Genomic DNA, 25633 nt, shown 5'->3' with positions numbered 1-25633 from the left:
ATGGCAACTTTCCCAACTGTCTTATAGCGGTCACACACTTCAATAATAATCAGTAATCTGGTGGCATAAACTCACCTGTGTAGATCCACCTGTCTGACTTTTACCAAAGCTTCAAAGAGAAATGGTTAATTTTTTTTCTGGGACAGTTTGCACTGGACCCCTCAAAGTGTTCTTTTCCTGCCACGAGATGAAGGGGGTCAAGGTTTGGGTAATCTTGTCAGCAGAGGAGCAACTTATCGTTTACAGTTCATTCAGAGACTACTGATGGGACTTCAAAGTCTAGTGTGGAAGCCACTAGCACAAAGCATTTTAAGTGGGGTGAACAGATTGGGACTTTATGCTGCACTGTTTTTAATGGATAATATTTTACTGTATCACCCTCTTTTTATAAAAGTCTTTTTAAAGTGTGGAGACTTTTTAAGCATCAGTGGATAGAGTAGGCTACATCTCTTTTTTTGGTTGCTTGAGGAACCTGTGGTTTTGGGGGTCGCTTTGATGTGTCTAGAGATGACAATCCAGGGATAAAAGACTTACTTGTGTCAAAGAAATTATTACAGTTGAAAGATATTGTTGACAAAGCAGGACCTGGACTTAAGAAAAACTTTAAACTTTATGCAATAACTGTAGCTGTACATCTGGGGATAAGATCAGTGAGATTTGCTAGAACATTCTAGACAAACTGGAGGGGATTTAAACGGGAGATAGAGCATTGTGATATTTCCACTGATGCTATTGACTTTTTCCCTAGACATCAGAATTACACCTGCTCTTAAGAAATCAATTTACAATAGTCCACTATTGTGTTTGAATAAAAATGAAAATGTTGATTTTTGTACAGTGAAAGGAAAGGTGCTATACAGATGCATTGTGAAGATAATTAATAAACATATGTTAAAAGACAGAGCTGATACCGTGTGGAGAGACAAATTGGGAGTGGTAAAGAAAATTAAACCAGAGTGGAAAGTATACTAAACACCACTGACTAAAAGGGCAGGTGATCGTCAGTGGAGAATTTTGGTGCCATAGCTGTTAACACTTTTGTGACGAAAATTATTCCCACTATAAATGATAATTGTCCTTTCTGTTCAGAGAGAAAAACAATATTCCATTGTTTTATGAATTGTGACAGACTTTCTCCACTCTGATATCTTTTTTATTTTCTTCATTAGGTTTTTTTTCTTCACAAAGCAATGTTTCATACTGGGTTTTAAGTATAGCAGGCTACAGAACTATAAGTGTCAGTTAATGAGCTTTATTATTGGTCAAGCCAAACTTGCGATTTACATTTCCAGAACAAATAAAATAGAACAGAGAAATGAACAGCACATTGTATCAGTTTTTAAGAATATGTTAAAATCAAGAATTCTCGTTGATTTCAGTTATTACAAACTGATGAATTCTATCAATGTTTTTAAGATTGAATGGTGTTGTGATGTCGGTATGTTTTCTGTATTTAATGATGAGTTGTTTTTTATATGTGAATTAAGGTAGTTAAAATTATGTAATGTTTTTTTTTTTTTTTTTTTTTTTAAAGTGTGTGTAAAACTCTCTCACCTGCTCTCTCTCTCACACGCTCTCTCTCTCTCTCTCAGCTTTTTTCTCTGTCTCATGCATCTTTCCTCTTTCTCCTTCCTCCTGCACTTTGTGAATGCTAATGGATTTATTTTTGCCCAAAACAAATACAGCCCAATACCCATAGCTTGAAGTTGTTTGTCCATTAGCACTGAAGCACTCCTAAGATTAAAAGCTGAGTAAGCTGGTGTTGAGTTTCTGCAGAACAGAGCACTCGGATGGAGTCGTTATTCATCACTCTGCACTAGCAACAACAGAAACACAGCTCCAGTATGAAATGCCTTTGGTGCTGTTTCCTGAGCTGTGAAACATAAACATAGACATTTTAGAATGTCTTTGGAGATCTTTTGTCACTTTTGTTTCTAATTGCTTCCTCAAAGGAGACAGAGTTGCAGTTAGAGAGAGGCTGAATTATTGGTTTTGTCTTGAGTGCTCAGACATAGTCCCTCAGAATCAAAGCATTTTATCGAGTGTGAAGCATTTAAATGAACCTTCAAGCAAATGTGATATTATACCTTAGTAAATGACAGCTTTGATATGTGCCTTAGCACATGTACAAGGCTGTAACATTGTTTTTCTGCAATGTCTTTGTTCAGAATCACTGGTTGCTTCTGAGTCACAGTACTTCACCCTTTGTCATAAAAATAGCAAAAGACTAGAGAAGACAGAGGGGATAACTATTTATTCATTTCATTTGCCCTGTTTGTTTTTGTTTGTTTGTTTTGTTTTGTTTTTAGCTGGAAGTGAAATCAGGTTGTTTTGGTTTGTTCAAACTCAAACCTGACTATTTTTTCAGTATCAGAAGTACACTTTTATATTAGGGCTCAGATACTAAAAAGCATGACAAGCTTGTGTTATGGGGAGGGGTGGGGGGGTGTCTCATTGAAAGACTTATTAAGGTTATTCTGTAGTGCTTTTCAGACTAGGAGGCAGTACAGAGGTTTTAATCTTTTTAATGTTGTTGCTCTTGCAGTCTGTATATAGTCACTGGTGTGAGCTTTTTTGCACTGTACGTACGTATATCCAGGACTGTTTATCATCTGGTGCTGAGCTTAGATGCTTCTCCATTAAAAAAAAAACTTTTAAAAACATACTTCTAAATACACTGTTTCCATGCATGTGAGGTCTAATTGCTTAAAAATGTGAAAACTGGACAAAAAGTTGGATTTATCATAAAACTTGCCTCGGATGTTATCAATGTTTGCAGGGATGCCAGAGCGATAAAATATTAAACTTTTTAGCTATATAACACAAGACTAGGCTAGTTTGGTGTTGCTAGCCAAGGGGAGGCACAACTAAGCTATCATCGTATGGGTTTAGCTGCTAAAGTGCCATGCAAAGCACGTTAGTGCTCCTTATGCTCTGTTCATATCATGTTCACGTAACTTGGAACTCATATAGACATTTACACACCTTGTTTTCCTGTATTTGGTTTAAAAAAAAGAAAAGAAAAAATGCTGCATATCAATTTTTCCCCTCACATTAACTGACTGTGTGAGTTAGTTTAGCAGAATCGAGAGCTGTCAGCCAATAAGACATGAGTATTTCCACATATTTTCCTGTAAATCCTGTCTGATTGGTCTTGCCTCTGTTGACTGAGGATACAATACAACACTCAGTTCACTGAAGAGGCAAAATTACAGCACTGCCGTCTTCTGTTACTGACGTTCATTTATGTAATGACAAACTAATGAATTATTCGGGGCTGAAGAAAAAATCTTTGGGGATACAGCCCCTGCATATAGTATACTGTATCTGCCTTACTGGGAAGCAGCTCAGTGGTAGCCAGATATTGCACATTTCTAGGCGTTCTGCTACCTTCAGAAAAGGTTTGATTTGAAACTGTTCTTTCACAGATGATATGTTTTTTGTGCTGAATTCAGACTTTTCAGAATTTATTCTAACCCTCCTGTAATTCAGTACAAATGTACATGTTTCACTGCAACTACCTTGGCTCACTGGAAGTCAGTAAGCTATTTCTATGTCTAACATTTGTGATGGTAACATTTACCTGAGCTTCACTGAGATTTCAGCCTCTTACTGTACCTACAAACATAGATAGGTGACAAATTAAATGTAACAAAAAAAAAGGATAATTTGACTTACATTAGTAATGTGTTCTGTCACAGTGAGCCACCAGAACAGCCTCAATCTGCCTTAGTATAGATTCTCTAAGTCCCTAAAAACATCTAGAGGTGTGGACATGATTCTTCCAAAACATATTTCCTTAGTTGGTACTTTGATGCTGATGGTAGAAAGCACTGTCATGTTAGAAATCTCCAGAGGTGTGAGATCTAGTTCGGTAGTCCATAGTATGATTTCCAGCTGTGATATTTTCAGAAAGCATATACAAGTCATCATTGGTAGTGTAAATGGTAGCCCTACAAATTACAATTCTGATGGAAGCGGTAACAGTATTGGCTAGTAGTTATGGCTTTTTAAAATCCTGTTTTTGTGCTCAGCTGTATTTTACTGTTTTGTTTTTTTTCAGTGGATTTAAAAGCCATGAAATGCATCATGCCACAGAATTAGGGGCATATATAGAATCTACTCCTACACTGAGTGGGTATTTTTTTTCAATAACAACCTTTCTTTAATCAAAGTGAAATTTATTGCAAGAATGAATGCTTTTTCAGTAATTCGGTTAGTGACACCACCAAAATATATTGTTTTCTCCTAGCTCCCTTGTTCAACTTCGGTTATGCAGAGTACCACGTGGACGAGAGCCAAGGTCACATTGATGTGCGAGTGTGGAGGACAGGAACAGACCTCTCCAAAGCAGCCACTGTCACTGTCAGATCTCGTAAAACGGATCCAATGTCAGCTGAAGGTACAGATCTGCACCACAATTGCAAGTAGATGGAATGAAAAAGCACAATTGACTGGTATTTGTTGATATGAAACTAAATTGTGATTTTATTCCCTCTCACATTACCTTTTATTGCTTATTTGCAATCAAACTTCAGCACACACACACATGAATGGTTTTGTGTGTGTTTTTCTATAAATATTTTGAGTAACAGTTGGTGGTGATATTAAATGAGAGGGCTGTAGGTATTCTTATAGGCTGTGGCTTAGGTAGAGATAGGGTTAGAAGTAAGTTGGATGGTTGTCCCCGGTTCAATCCCCAGCCCACATGCCAAAGTGTCCTTGTGCAAGACACTGAACCCCAAGTTACCCCTGATGGCAAGCTAGCACCTTGCATGGCAGCTCTGCTGCCATTTGAGTGTGTGTGTGAATGGGTGAATGAGACCGTGTGAAGCTCTTTGTAGAACCACTAAGGTTAAAAGGCACTATATAAGTGCAGACCATTTACTACTTAACAGTAAGTCACTGTTATGAAACCATTAGGGTTCAGCAGTATGCCATGGGGTTTCATTCTTGGTTTAAAACTATTATGCATGCACACAAGAACACACACTCATTGAAAGGCACATAGGCAGCACTATCCAAGTCAAGTCTTTCATCATGCCGCATCTCTTCTGAATAGCAAACATGGAATAAAGCTGCTCTCGCCATTATCCATTCTGTCATTCAAACCAAGGAACAAAACTAAACAGTTTTGTCATTTGTCCATTTGTGTAATTTGTGTTTGAGCGGACATTGTCTGTTTACTCCTAGATTTTCCTTCAAATGTATTTATCAAGCTAGTAATCTATCTCATTTTTCATCATTACACATTTCATCAATCAGAGTATGTGTTATGGACGTGTTATGGTGTCTCAGTGAAGCGAGCTTGAAATAAATTAGCCCCAATGACCCCCAAATCTAAGAGGGTGATGTTCTTCAGGTTCGACAAAAGTAAAAAAGAATCCACTTCAAGCCATATATTGAAAGCAAATAAGACAATGTGGATAGCAAAAATTAAACCTTTTTTTCTTGAAAGATTTTGTTCAAATCACAATAGATAAATAGTACATTAATTCTTAAATAGTGAGCAGAACTACAGACTTTTATTCTAAAATAACAGATCAACATTTTACAGTTTTTTCATTTTTTTCTTCCCAATGTCAACAAGTGCATTCTGCTTAGTCATGTTTTACATATCAAGGATATTATTTATGTACCACTTTAACATGGATTCATTATAAGCAAGTCTCAGTCTAGTAAATGTTTCTAATGTTCACTGATGCTCAGCTGAAGTGGTATTGTGAAAAATGCAATTTGTGTCTTGATACTAATGAAAGAAGGTTAATAAAAAAAAATGACATTTAAAACTCAGAAAATATGCTTTCATTTTAAAAGTCAAATATTGTTGTCTATAGAAAATATAAAATTTCTTCATGAGGAAAAAGGTGAATTAAGGGTTTGCACACAGATATTTGTACCATATAATATATAATAATAGTAATAAGTACACAGAAAATAAAGATGACATCATAGATACTGTCTTATGACAAAGGTCTTTAGGCTTCTGTGGAAATAACAGAGACACAGGGCTGTTAGAGTAGAGGGATATTCCTGTATTTTTCTTCATTGAAGAAAAAATATTTTTCCCATACTTTTTGCACTGCTTAGGAGTGCTGAGAGCTGTACACAGCACCTTTTGACAACAGGACTCCTTCTGAAACCAGATTATAGAGTATCATAGAGCTAAGGAACCAGCTTTTAGTTGTTGAATATACAATACTGATTTTTGTATATACAAAACTTCTGTTTTTTTATGTCTCAACAGCATTAAGTTTTTTAAAAGGTCTTACACAGTAACACACTATACCAAAATTGAAATAAATTCCAGAAATGATGAGGAAGAAAGTGATTGAAATACATCAATACAAAAAGAGCACAGCAACTACTCATCCACCAAGTCACAAAAGAGCCAAGGACAACATCAAAGGAACTACAGGCTTCTCTTGCATCCATAAAGGTCACTGTTCATGACTCCACTATCAGAAAGACACTGGGCAAAAATTGCATCTATGAAAGTATGGCAAGGTGCTAACACTTTGCTAACCCAGAAGAACATTAAGGCTTGTCTGAATTTTGCCAAAACACACCTTGATGATCTTCAAACTTTTTGGGAAAATTTTCTGTGGATTGATGCATCAAAAGTGGAACTGTTTGGAAGACAGGGGTAAAACACAGAATTCCACAAAAAGAACATCATACCTACAGTCAAGCATGGTGGTGGAAGTGTGATGGTGTGGGGATGCTATGCTGCTTCAGGGCCTGGGCAACTTGCAATAATTGAGGGAGACATGAAGTCTGCTCTCTACCAGAAAATTCTAAAGGAGAATGTCCGGTCTTCAGTCCGTAAATTGACACTCAAGCGCAACTGGTTTATGCAGCAAAATAATGATCCAAAGCACAGGATTAAGTCCTAGTGAAAGACTGATCTCTAGTTATCAGAAGTGTTTGGTTGCAGTTATTGCTGCTAAAGATTATACAACCAGATTTTAAGTTTAAAGGGGCAATTAGTTTTTCACATGGGTGATGGGTGTTGGATAGGTGCTTTTTGCTTCAATAAAAAAATTATAAAATAAAAACTGTATTGTGTGTTTACTCAGGTTGACTTTGTACTTTGTATGTTGTATTTTGTTTGAAGATTTAAAACTCTTATGAAATATATAAATATAAATATAATATAAAAACTAGTATGAAATATACACAAAAACAGAAGAAATGCATTTTCCCAGCACTGTAGTCTTATGTCTCTCTTACTTTACTTTTTTGTCTTCTAGCTGGAGTGGACTACGTGGGTATCAGTAAGAATTTGGACTTTGCCCCGGGGGTGAACATGCAAACCATCCGGGTCATCATTCTGGATGATCTCGGCCAGCCGCTACTTGAGGGCACTGAGAAATTCGAGCTCGACCTACACTTGCCCTCGAATGCGATTCTGGGAGAGCTGACAAAAGCCACCATCTTAATTAACGATTCCATCTCAGACCGTTAGTGTATTATTAAAAACCCACTGTACACACCATTGTATTTGGGCAATTTCTGCTCAATCATACATAGAAAATCTATATTATAAAAAGTTTGTTTTTATAGATTGAATTCCTTATCAATCTTTAATGTAACAGTGCCAAAGATGCAGTTTAAACATCCTCTTCTGACTGGAGAAGAGCACGATAGACATCTCACTGCTGTGGTCCAGCGCAGTGGAGATATCACACACCAATCCACTGTGCGTTGCTACACCCGCCAGGGATCTGCTCAGGTGGTCAGTGACTTTGAAGAGAGACCCAACACTGATGCATCTATCATCACCTTCTTACCAGGTAAAGTGTGTAGACAGTGCAGCATGTTTGAGGAGACTGACTTTAATCACCTGCTCAGGTGTTTTTATTTGAAAGACAAACACATGACCAAGTATAACAACAAGAAGTAATACTTTACTGTGCTGGTTGTGCTGTATTAGACTTGCCTGAAAAGTCTGAATCCACTATGACATAAAAAAAAAAAAAATCATTATTTGATAAAAACATACAAAATATAACATTGTGTTTAATTAATACATTAAGATGTAGAATTTTTAAAAACTTTTTATAAATATATTTATGTAAATATCTTGTCATAATATTTGCTTCATTTCTGAAATAGGAATTTATGTTTTATTTAAATGTGCTCCTATCACAGAGTCTCTTGTTTTCTCATAATGGCTAACAACAGATATTGATTTAGTTAGTACAGTCTTCAATCGAACCCCAGTCTGCACCACAGTCCCATTAAGCCTCAAGCACAGCTTGACTTGACCCACCATCCCTTTGGGTACAGGGAAGACATGCGTCAAGACTTCTCTCTGTCCTGCCACCAGATGGTGGAGTGATCCTTCCTTTGCTCTCCATACAGATGAGTCACTGTCTGTCTTCAAACAAACATTGAAGATCAACTGTTTCACTTAGATTTAAATGAGCGCTAATTAAATTTAGTTTTTGTTAAACAATTAAAATTGTTTCTGTTTCTGTACAAACTTCTTGTTTTAACTCCTCTCTAACAGAACTTAACTTGATAGTATTCTTAGATCTTGCATAAGAATATGTTTTCCTGGACACTGTAAAGCACTTTTGATACCTGGATATGGGAATCTGCTTAATGCTCTAAATGTAATTTCAGATGCACCTCCTGCCTCTTAGAGCTGTGAAGCTATCAGGCCAACACAATCTGCCTGTGCAATCACAGCAAGCCTATGCCATTGATTTGACGAATCCAAAAGAAGGTCTCTCAATTTGGAACACCTATGGCAAAGTAGAAGTCAATCTGTTTGGGAACACTCAATGCCCAATGTGGCTCACGGACAGGACAGAGACAGAGGTGTTTGACCAGGCTGCCTTGGCGCATGATTCAAAAACCAAATCAAAAAGTCTGTGCTTTTACTGTGGTACGCTGCCACTGTTATGGATGACTATGCAAACAGTGATTCATGGTGTACTGCAATGAGTGTGTTTCTGTGTGCCTTATGTGAGCACTGCCCTTCAGACCTGGCCTACTTTTCCAAATGATCGGGTCACTGTGGTAGAGAAGACCACACACTTTGAAATTAGGGCTATGGTCCCTGACAGCAACCCCAGCATACTGCCATGCGTGCAAAATGTCAGACACATTATACGTACCATTTTCTCACAGTGGTGTGAGAGTAGACATAAACACATTATCTTGCACTCTATATGATGTTTTTGGTATGCTATGCACTATCTATGAGTGCTGTCTGTTATTACCTTGTGAGGTCATCAGGGCAGATTATGAACCCTCATGACAGTTTTGATTCCCGGCCTCCACTGGTTCTAAAGGAAACCGCCCTGGCATTCTTGAATGAAAGGAAGTAGAATGGAATGGAATGGAAAGTTTTATATACAGTCCACTCCGAAACTATTGGAACGGCCAATCGTAGTGTTTTTGCTGTATACTGAAGACATTTGGGTTTTAGATCAAAAGATGAATATGAGAATAGTGTTTAGAATTTCAACTTTCATTTTCTAGTATGTGTAAGTAGGTGTGTTAAATGACATAGTACATTTTGTATCAGAGCACCCATGTGTAGGCAAGCAAAAATATTGGAACACGTGACTGACAGGTGTTTTGTGTTACCCATATCTGTCCTGTTAGATTGATTGTTTAAACAACAAATAGCTCTGAACATCTACTCTTGGTTTTAGGCTTCAGAGACTGCATTTGTTGTTTAAAAGGATAAGCCAACATGAAGTTCAGAGAGCTGTCTATGGGAGCAAATCAAGCCATTTTGAAGCTGAGAAAAGAAGGAAAATCAATCAGAGGCATTGCACAAACATTGGGAATAGTCAATACAACAATTTGTATACTGAACAACAAAGAATCCACTGGTGTACTGAGCAACAAGCACTGAATGGGTTGAGCGAGGCAAACAACAGCAGCTTATGACAGAAACATTGTGAGAGTTGTTAAGATAAACCCAAAAACACAGTCAGTGACATCACCAACGACCTCCATAGGGCAAGGGTAAAGGTATCATAATCCACCGTTTGAAGAAGATTTCGAGAGCAGAAATATAGAGGCCATACCAGAACCGATATTAACCTCTACCAAAGTGATGGAAAGACCAAAATATGGCGAATGAAAGGTTCTGCTCATGATCCAAAACCTACAAGCTCATCTGTGACACACGGTGGAGGTAGTGTCTGCATGGCTGCTTCTGGAACAGGCTCACTAATCTTTATTGATGATGTAACTTAGCAGCAGAATGAAATCAGAAGTTTACAGGAACATTTTGTCTGCCAATTTACAGAGAAGTGCATCTAAATTGATCATGAGGATTTTGATTATGCAGTGAGACAGTAATCCAAAACAGACTGCCACCTCAACAAAGATTTTATCAGAGGGAAAAGTGGAAGCCCAATCACCAGAGCCCAATCACCAGACCTTAACCCAATTGAGAAGCATTTCACCTCATAAAAAGGAGACTAAGGGAGAACCCTCCCAAACAAGCAACAACTGAAAGAAGCTGTTGTAAAAGCATGGAAAAGCATTACAAAAGATCTTAAATCTTAAATCTTTGATCTTAAACTCAAATGTCTTCAGTGTATAGCACAATCAAATGAATTGGCTTTGCTGTTCCAATAGTTTCAGAGGAGGTTTTAAGTAACCGTAGTTCTATGACTGAGCAATGGGCTGCTTCCTCCACCTGGGTCACTTGGTTTGACAAGAATGGGCAGAGGATAAGCATGACATAGTGGGGGCCTTTTACAGGCTACGCATGTGAAGTGACAGTTACATATTGTATAACCTTCCAAATTTTGTTTTCGAAAAGTAATCTGGAAAAACTTAATTTATCATACTGAAAATTACTGAAATTAAAACTGTAACTTTATAAAAACTTGCTGTTTCAGCTATATACATGTTTCAATTTGCCAAGAAGCAGATGATGGAAGACATTTTCAGCAGCTGACAAAATTGAAGATATTATTTAATTTGAGATTAAATATACAATTAGAGATAAAAAAAAAAAAAAGAGACCTTAATAGATATATTTCATGGCCGTCCAGTGCATTTCGGTATCAGCTATATACATACAAAAGGGGTTGATCTCTCTGATCTTGCTCTCTCAAGGTGATACAGAGAAGCCGTGCATGTTAACTCTGGTGGATGACTCAGTGTATGAAGATGAGGAGGAGATGAGGCTTGTGCTCGGGAGTGCTACGAGTGATTCCCCATATGGAGCGACAATAGGCACAAAGAACGAAACACTCATCAAGATTAAAGACAGTGCTGACAGTAAGAGAGAAAGAAAACACTGTTGTATTCTTATTTCTTTTGTATATTTTAAAAAAGAGAATTCTTTGTCAGGATTGGCATGGGTTTTACAAATTTTTGCACTGACCGGGAAGGAGCATTATTTCGTCATTTTCCACTTTTATTGAATCAAACCGAAATAGCTATGACATTTATAAATGACACAAGTAAAAACACTATAAATATCAACAAAAATTATTAAAACCACATCACATGGATGTCTTTTTACTGTAACAGTTTGATTAAGGTATAAACACTTAGCCACAAGGAGAAGTAGATAGACTATATATATATAACTAGCTATCAGGGTAAAGTAATGATGTTACATCAACAGTCAGGTATTTATCTAATTTCTTAGTCATGTTGACCTGATTCTTCAACATTTCATCTAGTGGTCAATGCAGTGTAATAGATTCCCAAGGGGAAATTTCAGGTGTAACTCAGCAAGAGTGTTATAAAAACAAACCATTGCAGATAGATAATAATTGTTGAAATGTAAAGATTCAAGTTATAGTTCTGTAAAAAATAGAGATTGATTATATTAGTTTATTGATACAAACAAAGAATAATTAACTAAAATGTCATCATTCTTTTCAGAGCCAATTATCAAGTTTGCTGAGACAAAGTTGAGCGTGAACGAGCCAAAAGAGTCAGGGAAGATAAGCATTGTGCGGATCTATGTGCGTCGAGTGGGAGATTCCTCTAAAGTGTCTGTGGTGAGAATACACACTAAAGACGGTTCAGCTGTGTCGGGAGAAGACTATCACCCCATCTCTCAGGGTGAGGAAGCTCATAACACTCTGCAGAGTGAAGCTACTGTACATTTATCTTTTTTCAGCCTTTGTACTGTATGTGAATAATATCTGAGTTTGGATAAGTAGTTACATTAAAACATCCTATGAATTCCATATGCTTAAAGCTTTATGGCTGTACTTTCAGTTAGGGTTGCTGGATGGGATTGATTCGTTCCAAATAATCACTGTTTTATACCTTCCTAACTGGCTACAAATAATCTCAAACTGTGGTTAAATAACATCTAAATGAAATTTTATGCACAAGGTTATTTAGGTTATTAATATGCATAAGGTATTTCTAGATCAATAGCAACACTAGTCGAATTACAAGGATGTATTCCAAGTCGAGATTTGACTTCAGAAGTAAGCTCTTTTATTTCATTCTGGTTATGGCATAAATGCACAGGAGAGGTTTTGTCCAGAAGCTCCGCATGTTTTTTTCATTTCTACCCACACTGAGGAAGCTGGCATGTGTATGTGTTCCTGTGCAGATGTTGAATTTATGGAAGGTGAAACAGAACATTTTGTGGAGGTGGAGGTCCTTTTTGATGGGGCCAGGGAAATGAGAGAAGCCTTCACTGTCCATCTCAAACCTGATGAGAACATGGTGGCTGAAATCCAGGTATAGTGATCATTCTGTTTAATGTTAAACTTTGGAGTATCTGTATTAGACATCTCTGTGCATAAAAAAAGTTTCAACTGGTAGTACAAGCTTATTATGCTGCTGCTGCCTGTTTAATATTTGAAGACACCTTGTTTTTTTTTTTTAATTTAATGTGATTGTTTAATGACACACTTCAAAGCTGTGTGAGAGATATTTGAAGAGGAATGAGACAGTGCCGTTCGTACAGTAATGCAATGGCCTGCCTAGTCACCAGACCTTAACCCCAGTCAGGCTACTTTGAAAGGAAGGATCAAAGGGTTTCAAAGAAAGAAAGGTGTCCAGGATCTCAGCAAACCTCAGGGAAGTCTTGCAATTGGCTTGGCAGAACAACATCAGGAAAAACCTCCAGTGGCATAGCAGTTATATCTTTCAAGAGAGATTTTTCATGAATGTACATTTAATGGTTGGTTGCCTAATTAATGTCACAAATATGTACGTGTTATATCATTCTCTTCAAATGAACCTGGTTAGTCTTTAATGTGTTAAATTATCGCAAACTGACACAGAATATGCTCATGTATCGAAAGCATTTTGAAAGGTGAGGTGTCCTCAGAATTTGATGGGTAATGGTTGTACTAATTTTAAAAAAATTATTGATTTATTTAAGCCATACATTTAACATGCATTTTGTTGTCAGATGTAGGCTCTGCATCCCATCACAAAAAATTATTTTTTTTTTAATGATAAATATATGGATTACCATATACACTCACTGAACACTTTGTTAGAACCACTACACTAATACTGGGTAATATCCTTCGCTCTCAAAACAGTCTCAGTTCTTCGTGGCATGGATTCCACAAGTTGTTGGAAACATTTCTTTGAGATTTAGGTCCAGGTTGACATTAATACATCATGCAATTCCTGGAGATTTTTCAAGTGCACATTCTTGCTGCGAATATCCCGTTTTACCACATCCCAAAGGTGTTCTGTTGGATTCAGATATGGTGCCTGGGAAGGCCAGTGAAGAACACTGAACTCATTGTCATGGTCATGAAACTAGTTTGAGACGACACTTGCTTTGTTACATAGTGCATGTGGCATTCAGGCAATGATTGTTTGGTATTAACAGGCCCAAAGCTTGCCAAGAAAACATTCCCCACCCCATTACACCACCTCCACCAGCCTGGACTGTTGACACTATGCAGGTTGGGTCCATGGATTCATGTTGTTGGTGCCAAATTCTGACTCTACCTGACTCTGTGTGCCATCAGACCAGGCTACGTTTTTTACAGTCTTCAATTGTCAAGTTTTGGTGAGCCTCTGTCCACTGCAGCCTCAGCTTTCTGTCCTTGACTGACAGAAGTGGACCCCAACTTGGTCTTCTGCTGCTGTAGCCCATCCGCCTCAAGGATTGACGTGTTGTGCATTCTAAGATGCTTTTCTGCTCACCACAATTGTACAGAGTGGTTATCTGAGTTTTACCGTAGCCTTTCTGTCAGCTTGAACACATCTGTCCATCAACAAGCTGTTGACGTCTCTCACCAACAAGTTGTTTCCGTGCACAGAACTGCCCCTCATTGTATGTTTTTTTTTTCATTTATTTTATTTTATTGAATCATTCTGAGTAAACTCTAGAGAATGATGAACATGAAAATCCCAGGAGATCAGCAGGTATAGAAATACTCAAAACCAGCTTGTCTGGCACCCACAATCATGCCACAGTTAAAATGACAGAAATCACATTTTCCCCCCATTCTGATGGTTGATGTGAACATTACCCAAGGATTCTGGTCTGTGTCTGCATGATTTTCTATGTTGCACTGTTTGCACATGATTGGCTGATTAGATAATTGCATGAATGTGTTGGTGTACAGGTGTTCCTAGTAAAGTGCTCAGAGGGGATATATTCCCAGGTACTGTGAAATAAGGTTAAAACTTGGTATTTGTGTTTTTGTTTATTTATGGCTGTAGAATGATGACTAATGAAGAATCAGGCTACAATGCTTTATTAATTCTTTTTTGATTGGCAGATGTCCAAGGCCATAGTGTACATTGAAGAGACCAACAGCATGGCTGACGTCACGTTCCCCTCACTGCCGCATGTTGTGTCTCTGCTGCACTATGATGATGTCAGAAGGACTATACACAATGCTCACCCACCAGCCGGCTATCCAGTGGTCTGTGTGACGGTATGTCTGTCAGTGCTATCTATAATAGTCTGTAATATATGAAAAGATGTCCTTGTTGCTATTGTGTTTAGCGCTTCATTAAAACAACAAACTGTTTTCTGAATACTACTGAAGCCAAGGCTAGGCATAGTTTATGCACAACCTGTTTAATATAATATGCACCATAGTGATAGTGCAATGTGTTTTTATTAAAACTTCAAAGACTTACCATCAAGGTTATTATAAGTGTTCTTAAAAGCACACTTGAAATACAAAGTAACAGGCATATACTTGCCTTTCTTAACTCAAGTTGGCAAACTGTAAAAGGACTTCATATAAAGGCCCACAATACCTAATTATAAAGTGTATGCCTTTTAAAGCAAAAGAAAGAGAATGAAGAAACCTCAGATATTTTTGGAGTAGTCTATTTTCTTTTTTTTTTTTGGCCCGCCACCAACCCCCTCACTTTGGAGCACCATTAAGACTTTATTTATTTTTATTTTATTCATGTTTTCATATATGTTATACTTTGTATTCAACAGTTAGCATGGGTGAGTGGTGGGTGTAGGGCATGGAGAGGACAGTTATAAGACTGAGCAGACAAAACAGGAACAAGATAAGACAAGATCGTGGATGTAATTGAGATATGTTGGGGGCAGGGGTTATGAGGGAAAGTGTGTAATATCTGAAATGTCAGTTGACTTAATTAATATGTATAACACGATTTTGGATTCTGAGAGTGTTGTATGCATGTATGTTTAGTTTGTTTACTGGTGTTTGTGAGCATCCTGTTTGAGGTGTGTGGTATGGCTTTGATTATGTGGTTGGTCTGTAGAAACTATATTGTTGGCTATTGTATTTCCTGGTGTATGTAGAAGATCAGTGGTGCCCAAATAGAGTTAAACTTGAAAGTTTTATTTTTGATTGAGGCAGAGAGTTTTTCCATTGTTATATAGTCAATTAATAGGTTTTTCCAATGTGTAATATTAATATTGTTATTTGATTTCCAATTTGTTAGTATGGTTTTCTTGGCGATGATGAGCACTGTAAGGAGAACTATTGTGTTTTCCTTTGTAATGTTGATCCAGATGTATCTGCAAGTAGGCAGCGTGAAGGGGTAAGTGGATTGGTGCTATTTAGAAAAAATGTTTCCTCAGTGATTAGTTTCCAGAAGTGCTTACCTGGTGTGCAGTTCCAAATGGCATGTATGTAATCGTCTGGTTTATTTTATGTGCACTGTGTGCATATGTCTAATTCCCCAAAGCCCATTCTTAACATCCTATGACCTGTGTAATGAGTTCCATGGATTATTTTGTATTGTATCGGGTGCAGACTAGTATTAGCTATGAGGTACATGTTCTGTAATATCTGTTGCCAAAAGTCTTCTCTAGGTGTGATTGCTAAGTCATCTTCCCATTTTTTACAGGGTATGGTAATTGAGGAGTCAGATTTGGATATTTGGATAAGACTTTAGCTGGTGGTGATATATTTTGTAGTTCTGATATTAATAGGGGAGGTCTAATGTCTTGTCTTTTAGTCAGTAGTCTATTTTAGGAGTAGTCTATTTTCAACAGTAATAACAGTAATGCTTTGTGCTGTAGTGTATGGGGGGTGGGGGGTGGGGGGTTGGCATTTAATTGTTAAGGTCCATAACCCCAGGCAGAATGGGTTCTTCCGAGCTGATTTCTATTGAAAGGGAAGGGCAACTAAATCACTTAAGCAATTACATTATAGGGCATTAGTATTTACAGCACCCCAAAAATCTCATTGTTATGTGTTCATCAGTGTGTGTGCTATATTTTATGCATTTGTGTCTGCTTAGTGTAACTTCTCTGTCTTAATGTCTGTGAAGATCTTTACCAAGAGTTGAATATGAGTAGTAAGTCACGAGCAGGACTTTTGTCTCAACTGTATAGTAACTCGAATGTATTGCAACTAATTAACTAACTCAAACATAACTAATGAACACTAATTATTCATTATTCATTTGCAAATCCAGTTTAAAATGAAGGCTTAATAATAGTGAGTGAGGACAGTGTATTTTTGATTAGAACTGATGAAGCCCTTTGGATACAAGGCAAACCATCTTCATGACTCCCAGGACTTCATATTCATGCAGAGGAAGCATAATTTGCTGGTTAAATCTGGTGTTATTGCTGTTTTGATTGAGGGCAAGCCAATTTTTTTTCTTCACATTTGCTTGGCGTTGCTTTTCTGTGGTTATAAATTAATGCCCTGTGCTGACGTAGATGAAGGGGTGCAAAAGGAGGTGTGACATTCAAAATCTGTCCGTGCATTACCACCTCCTGAGACGACCTCTTAGCACAGACATGAAATAAAATCATATTTTCTTAAGTAAAAGCACATCCTTATAATACCTCTTACTTTCTTACAACCCTGTTTTGTGAATGTTCACTCTTTATGTCACCTCACTTCAGCAGAAATATGCAACTTCTCCCAAATACTAAACTAAATACATCAGAGTTAATTATTTTATCTGTAACAAACACCAAAGAGCAAACAACTCAGCTGTGACTACTAAAGGCCAAATGCACAATAAATGTTTTTAAATTGTTTAGTCATACTGCTATATAAAGTAGTGTTTAAATCCACACCAGCTGCGAGATGACTTGTAAAACACACACCCATCTGTCCTGCTGCATTTGTGTTACATGGGAAAGTGAAGCAAAACCACACAGATCTCCATCCAAATCCATTAAAAATAATATTACTCTGGTTTGTTATGTTAAATAATTTATTTACATAATATAGTTGCTGTTAGGATACCAATAGCACTCTCATTGAAATGCACACTTGACACAAGATCATATTTCCTCCCCTGCTCTACTTTTTCTCTCTCTAATGACCTTCCTGGAGAATCTGGAGAAAACCCACATGAACACGGGGGGACCGTGCAGAACTCCCAGAGAGTAACCCAAGACCCTGGAGCTGTGAGGCAGTGATGCTATCCACTGTGCCACAATGTTGCCTGCTATATGTAGTGATTTGTTAAAAACATAAAAAACCATTTCAACCCTTTAGATAACAGGTGTAAATACAGTACATGTACTGACTTGTGAGCATCAGTTCCATTAATAAAAACTCAAAGTAAGAATATAACTGCAGATGAACTGTTATATCACATATATAGTAGTAATCATTCATATTCTGTACACTAAAGTATTAATCGTGTTTGATTTTATATTGGGAAACTATAGAGTGGAAAAATGCATTGTGACCAATGCATGTCTTGTGTAAGAAGTCATTCTGTCTATATTCATCACTGACCTTCTGTGCTTTTGCTCATAATGCCTTTTGATCTCTGTATTAACTTGGTACACTATATGGCCAAAGGTTTGTGGACACAGGACCATCACAGCCATATGGGGTTCTTCCCTAAACTGTTGCCACAATGTTCGAAGCACACAATTGTGTATTATGTGTTTAAATGCTGTAACATTACAGTTAGCATTGCATTGCATTACAGTACAATGCTCCTGTGCACAAAGTGAGGTCCATGAAAACATGGTTGGAAGGTTGGCATGGAAGAACTCGAGTGACCTGCACAGAGCCCTGACATCAACCCCACTGAACACCTTTGGGATGAACTGGAACATCAACTACACTCCAGGCCTCCTCAGACATCAATGTTCTTGTGGCTGAATGGACAAATTCCCACAACCATGCACTAATAGCTAGTGGGAAGCCTTCCCAGAAGAGTGGTGGTTATTCCAACAGCAAAGACGGACTAAATCTGGAATGGGATGCTCAACAAGCACATATGAGTGTTATGGTCAGGTGTCTACTAACTTTTGGCCAAATAGCGTAATTGTATATTTGACCCATTTTAATTTTTTGTTAGCATTCAGAATAAAAACATGCACACTTGCATTTGTAACACTGCCACTAAAAACACCGTAAACTTGGGTGAAAGAGAAGACAGAAAATATATTTTTTTCTAAGACTGTAACTCCTGTCGACCAGTTGGTTATTTCTACCATTCAAATTGTATTTTTTTTTTTTTAAATGAAGTGAAATCTAATAGTATGTAACTATGAAAATGCCATTGTTCTGCATTGTGCATAGTGAGTTCTTAAAGGTTTGTTTGTTTATTGCAGCAGCTAACCTAACCACACCTCTTGATAAATAATAGAGTCATTCAAACCCAACCCATTTTACATTTGCTCCACTCTGCTTCAGGTTACCACCTCCACAAATGGTCAGGAAGATAACAAAAATATGCAATCTGTCTGGCTTATCCTGACATAATTATTATTATGCACGTGATCTATGATCTTGCTCACTGTTAATCTCCTTACTTTACTGCAACTCAACACTTCCGTTCTTTTTCATCTTCTCTAGGCATGCAACCCCAAGCACCCAGAATATGAGAAAACAAGCTCGATATGTGCAAGTGAGCACATCAGTGACACGCTAACACACTATCGCTGGCTTGTCAGTGCCCCCACTGGGCCAGACGGCATCACCAGCCCTATGAGGGAAGTAGATATTGAAACCTTTTTCACCTCCTCCAAGATAATCACGCTGGACTCCATCTACTTCCAAGCCGGCTCACGGGTTCAGTGCGCCGCCCGTGCTGTTAACTCCAACGGGGATGAAGGCCTGGAGCTCAGCAGCCCCATCATATCCATAAGCATGAAAGAGGGTCAGGCAACAAGCACACTTCATGATCATTTCAATACAATGTTAGTAGAAGATGAGGTGGAATGATATATAACCTAACGTTTTCAAAGTAGTAATGTAGTTATGTCTTCATATTTCAGCCATAAGTACCCTTCTTAAAACTAAGCAAAAGTGATTGCATAAAATAAGCATTGTCAGTAATTCTAATTTTTCACATAAACAAGGTGAAACTAACTTTAAGACAGATAGTTGCTGACCAGGACAAATCAGTTACTGTATATAAACATACACTCACCATCCACTTTATTAGGAACACCTGTACACCTACTCATTTATGCAGTTATCTAATCAGCCAATCATGTGGCAACAGCACAATGCAAAAAAAGCATGCAGATACAAGGCAAGAGCTACAGTTAATGTTCACATCAAAAATCAGAATGGCGGGAAAAGGTGTTATCTCTGTGACTTTAACCGTGGTGTTGTTACCAGATGTGCTGGTTTGAATATTTCAGAAACTGCTGATTTCCAGGATTTTCACACATAACAGCCTCTATGGTTTACACAGAATGGTGAGAAAAACAAAAAAGACTAAGTGAGCGACAGTTCTGTGGGTGGAAACGCCTTGTCGATAAGAGAGGTCAGAGGAAAATGGCCAAATTGGTTTGAGTTCAGGAAGGATATAGTAACTCATATAATCACTCAGGAAGGATATAGTAACTCATATAATCACTCTTTACAACTGTGGTGAGCAGAAAAGCATCTTAGTATGCACAAAACATCAAACCTTGAGGTGGATGGGCTACAACAGCGGAAGACCATATTGGGCTCCACTCCTGTTTGCCAAGAATAAGAATCTGAGGCTGTCATGGGACTCACCCGAACTGGGCAGTTGATTTTATGCATTGTTCTACTGCTCAGTTAGCTGTTTTGATATCTGCATAAATGAGCAGGTGTACAGGTGTTCTATTAAGCACAATTAACAACATAAAAATAAGTGTCACATGTCTAGAACAGTTGGATATTCACAAGGATTTGAACCCATGGGCAGCAGTGGCTCATGACCATACAGTGGATCGTTGTTGGGGCAGAACAACATTATTAACCACATAGCCCTCAAGCAAAATTAAATTAAGTGGTTATCACTAGCCTATAACTGAGAGTCGAGAGTCAACAACATCCAGCATACAGTCTAGCAGCTCTTTTTGAGCAGTTTTAGACATACCTTTGTACAACTGTGTTCAATACAGCAGGTCTGTTTTCCAGTTTCAGAAAAGTGCCATCAAATCTACATCTAAAAAACCACACAAAAGACCTGAAACTAGTCCAAAAATTATGGGCATTGGAAAAGGGAGACATTTTTCTTATTTTTTCAGCCTTTGTGTGAGAAACAAGTTTTTCACACATATTTCTGATGTACGGACATTATCGACCCTTTCCCTCCCCCAATCCTTGCAATATATCTTACAAAAGATAAGATATATTTGACAGCCCCATGATTGTGCAACATCTAGGAAGGGGTGCAAATCAATGGAACAACAGGTTATATCTATCAAATAGCAATCGTTGGTCACTCAAAAGAGGTCTTTAGTATTTCAGTGAAGTTTAAAATGTATGAAGTTGTGAATTATGACTTGATTAACATTTGTTGAATGGCTGATCTACAGCTGAACGGGGCGAGACACCACTGTCCACGAGCAAACCAGCACCTAAACTTCACCAAGAGTTATTAGATCTACAGGCTGGTGGTTCAGGGGCTCTTGTGCCATTGATCAGACCTGTGGTCTGTAATAGAAATCCACATGCACAACCTAAGAATATACAGGAGCTTAAAATGTTGATGAATTCTTTATTTCTAAATGTACCTGTCTTGCTATACAAAATGGAACATGATTAAATGAACATGTCATAGTTATGCTAATTATTATTCCAGTGTTTTTTTTAGTTATCAATCTTAAAGCATTTTATTTAGTAATTGCAATGATTTATTTGGTTAATACAGTAAAACTAATAGGAACTTATGTAGTTGCTACTTTGAGGAATGTAAATCTGGACCCACCGATGGATGTAAAGGGTAAAAGGCTGTATGCATTATTTGTCTTGCATTATGTGAATGCCTTGATTATCAGAACACCACAGAGCATTAAACCAGAACATTTGTGAAGATGCTTTGAGCCTGAAAAACCATTTGGCCAGCTCAACAGAATAATCATTAGCATTTTGTTGACCTCTTGAATTAGTCTTTTAAAAATTAAAATACAGTAAAATGTGCAGCCTTATTTTGTAATTTGCTTTCTCATTTTCTAGAGAGAGATTGTTCTCCTGTTATTATTTTTTGTTTATTTAATAAAAAAGTAGCCCCATAGCTATGTGTTTATAAGAATTGCGCACCTTACTCTAAGATTTTCATGCACACGGTAGCAACTGTGAATTTGATAGACTCACAAATAATATACAATTAAAGCAAATCAAGGAATAGTGATCTTGGGATTACAGTGCCATGATGGATTGAGTTCAACTGATTACTGCACAGCTGTAGACTACACAAAGGACTTCAATATGACTTCACTGTGCTAATCACTTTGTTTGATATTCCTCAGCAGGAATGTGTCACCCTCGTAAAATGGGCACAGTAGGTGCTGAGCCTTTCTCTGCCAAGCTCCACTACACCGGCGCTGAGGACCCAGAACATGCCAACCTCATCAAGCTTAGTGTCACCATACCTCACACAGATGGTGAGCAGTTGTCTTGCTGATACTTTTGAAGAGAGCTTTGTTTGCCAGGTTGTACATCAGGTTGTTCTTTCACATATCCCACAGGAATAGCCAGGTATTAATATTTGATTAATGTTTCACTGTGTGTGAAGGTAAACACGTACAGAATTTCACAGTTTCAAGCAAATGCCTTTCCTTGTGTTATTTTAAGTTATTTTTTAGAAACCAGAGAAATTCAGAGCCAGCATTATCATAATTATGAAACATCAGTGCAACATCTGTTACTTTCTCTACACATTTCAAGGCTGTGATGTAGGCCACAGGAGAAACAGCACCTACAAATAGCAAGTATAATTCTACTTTATTACACCTCTCTACTTTATAGCGTTCTCTCCTTTACAGCTGTTTAGTACTTTATAATGCCATGGCAACCAGCAATGCTTGCAGTTTGTATGTAAGTTTGGCATTAAAGTGATATTATGAATCTACCTGGTGAGAAAGATTTTAAGAGACTGTTAAATTATTATTCTCTGACAGCATTTTTACAGCCTTTTGTTGAAACAGCTGAGCTATAACGATCATACAGGAAAAATTAACCTAAAGCTTTGTATTCAGTCATGGGGATCCAGTGCACTGCATTTTATGTGATTTCTCTGTTCTAACGTTCCTGATTGGAACGTTATCTAGGAAATTATCAAGTCCACATGGGCTAATTAAAATGTGTTTGTGCAATTCTGAGATGGTCTTCGAAGCTGGAGGAGTTAGAACAACAAGACTTTATGTTGTAGGGCATTGGATTCATTGTTGGATCTAGGAATGTTGTCTCTTTATTAAGAAATTTCCATGCAGCATAGTTGAGGCCCATAGCAGGGGTCCAAACACAGAGACGTGGGGTAATCAAAAGTAAATTCATACACTGAAGTAGTGAAACAAGGAACTAAGAAAACTAGAGAAAAGCTAAAACATGGCTAGGAAATGTAAAGAACAATGTGCAGTAAGACCAGCACAGAGTATCTCAAAAATGATGAAGAATATTTGGCATAAAGAAACACAAACACACACACACACACACCCTTGGAACTAAGGACCCTGGAACTGTGAAGTGTCCATTGTGCAGGACGTTTAGAATGAGGTTAAATACACCAGTTAATGAAACACAACTAATAATGAAAAGTGAAATTACTGACCATGGGGTACGTTCAAACAGAGATGGAGCAGGGGATCCATAAGAAGTAGAAAACAGGAACCAAAACCAATGGCAATCAGGAAGCAAAAGAGAATATAAATTTAAAACAGGACCAGTAGGATATACAGTTTACTGTATATACATCTGTGACAAGTCTCCTTGCTTTTATTGTTAAGTATATTTAGTTTGTAGTTTAGAGTTATTTAAACACACACAGAGACACACACATACATACATACATACATACATACACACATACACACATATATAATGTATTGAAAAGTCTTAGGCACATGCAAATAAATGCTGTACAGCAAAGATGCCGTCAAAGATAATGAAATTAAATGTAACTACTATAAAGAACAGTAAACAGTAATAAATTAAACAAAGGCATTATTTGTTGTGATAACCCTTTGCTTAAAAAAATTAGTATCATGTAGAATTAGTGCAGTTTAATAAGGAAATAACCTTGATAAGTTTTATTGAGCATCTTGCAGAACCAGCCACAGTTCTTCTGGAAACTTTGACTGTCGCACTTGCTTCTTATTTATGCAAATCCAGCAAAAACCAGCAGCCTTCATTATGTTTTTTGTCTAAAAAAGTGTCTCTTACCACTTAATATGCTGCTTTCTTTACTGAAATACAAACATTGTTCTAACATTTAATTTTGTGCTGGAAAACTAATGTTTGGAAATGTAACATGTTTTTGTACTGACTCGATAATATAGAAGTCATATAGTAAAAATCTATAACAAAGTTTGTACTAAAAAAATAGGGTGCCTAAGACTTTGTGTGTGTATATATATATATATATATATATATATATATATATATATATATATATATATATATATATATATATACATACACACACACACACACACACACACACACACACACACACACACACACACAGTGCCATCCAAGGGTACCACAGAGTCCAAACCTTGGTAAATATGACCAAGTAAGGCTGTGAATCAAAAAATCTTTATTGTTTAATAATAATAATCTTTTGTTAAAAAATATATATCTTTGTTAAATATAGGTGTGCAACAGTTATTGATACCCTTTTAGTTAATACTTTGTGCTACCTCCCTTTGCTGAGATAACAGCTCTGAGTCTTCTCCAATAATGCCTGATGAGGTTGGAGAATACATGGCAAGAGATCTGAGACCATTCCTCCATACAGAATCTCTCCAGATCGTTCAAATTTCAAGGTACACTCCACTTCAGTTCACTCCACAGGTTTTCCATGGAGTTCAAGTAATGGGACTGGGATGGCTATGTCAGGACCTTGATTTTTTGGTCAGTGAACCATTTTTCTGTTGATTTTGATTTATGTTTTGGGATCACTGTCCTTCTAGAAGATCCAACCATGGCCCATTTTAAGCTTGCTGGCAGAGGCAGTCTGGTTTACATATTTGTTGATATTTGATAGTCCATGATGCCATGTATCCTAACAAAATGTCCAGGTCCTCTGGCAGAAAAACAGCCTCAAAACATTAAAGAGCCACCACCATATTTAACCGTGGGCATGAGGTACTTTTCCATATGGCTACCTCTCGGTGTGCGCCAAAACCACCTCTACCCGACCATAGAACCCGATCCCATTTGAAGTTCCAGTAGTGTCTGTCAAACTGAAGATGCTTGTGTTTTTTTTGGATGAGAGTAGCGGCTTTTATCTTGAAAACCTTCCGGATAACTTGTGGTGATGTAGGTGACTTCGGATTGTAGTTTTGGAGACTTTCTAGCCCCAAGACGCAACTAACTTCTGCAGTTTTCCAGCTGTGATCCTTGGAGATTTTTTGGCTACTCAAACCATCCTCTTCACGGTGCATTGAGACAATATATCCACATGTCCAATTCCAGGTTGATTCATAACATTTCCAGTTGGCTGGAACTTCTTAATTATTGCCCTGATGGTGGAAATGGGCATTTTCAATGCTTATGCTATTTTCTTATAGCCACTTCCAACTTTGTGAAGCTCAACAATCTTTTGCCGCACATCACAGTTATATCCCTTGGTTTTATCCATTGTTATGAATGACTAAGGGAATTGGGCCTATGTGTTACCTCATATTTTTACCCCTGTGAAACAGGAAGTCATGGTTGAACAATTTCCTGTAAAAAAAAAAAAAAAAAAAAAAAAAAAATTAAATATCAATGGGAATATACTTCAAATATATTTTTCTCATCTGAATTCACAGGGGTGCCAATAATTGGTGCACACCTATATTTAACAA

At 37.4% G+C, this 25633-nt stretch overlaps 1 protein-coding gene across 2 annotated transcripts in view; it reads left to right on the top strand.

Moving 5' to 3' along the window:
• frem2a (FRAS1 related extracellular matrix 2a) overlaps positions 1–25633 on the top strand; it is an 86120-nt gene that overhangs the window by 47481 nt on the left and 13006 nt on the right. For both annotated transcript variants that reach the window (XM_017488342.3, XM_017488343.3), the window contains exons 7-15: positions 4253–4402; positions 7254–7463; positions 7599–7796; positions 11098–11262; positions 11878–12060; positions 12566–12696; positions 14712–14870; positions 19212–19515; positions 22094–22225. In XM_017488342.3, coding sequence (XP_017343831.1) covers positions 4253–4402; positions 7254–7463; positions 7599–7796; positions 11098–11262; positions 11878–12060; positions 12566–12696; positions 14712–14870; positions 19212–19515; positions 22094–22225 — 1632 coding nt within the window. The remainder of the gene's footprint in view (positions 1–4252; positions 4403–7253; positions 7464–7598; positions 7797–11097; positions 11263–11877; positions 12061–12565; positions 12697–14711; positions 14871–19211; positions 19516–22093; positions 22226–25633) is intronic.

The sequence above is a fragment of the Ictalurus punctatus genome, chromosome 16 (genome assembly GCF_001660625.3).
Source record: "Ictalurus punctatus breed USDA103 chromosome 16, Coco_2.0, whole genome shotgun sequence".
Taxonomy (NCBI): domain Eukaryota; kingdom Metazoa; phylum Chordata; class Actinopteri; order Siluriformes; family Ictaluridae; genus Ictalurus; species Ictalurus punctatus.
Note: the sequence above shows the minus strand (reverse complement) of the source record. Positions and strands in the feature narration are given on the sequence as shown.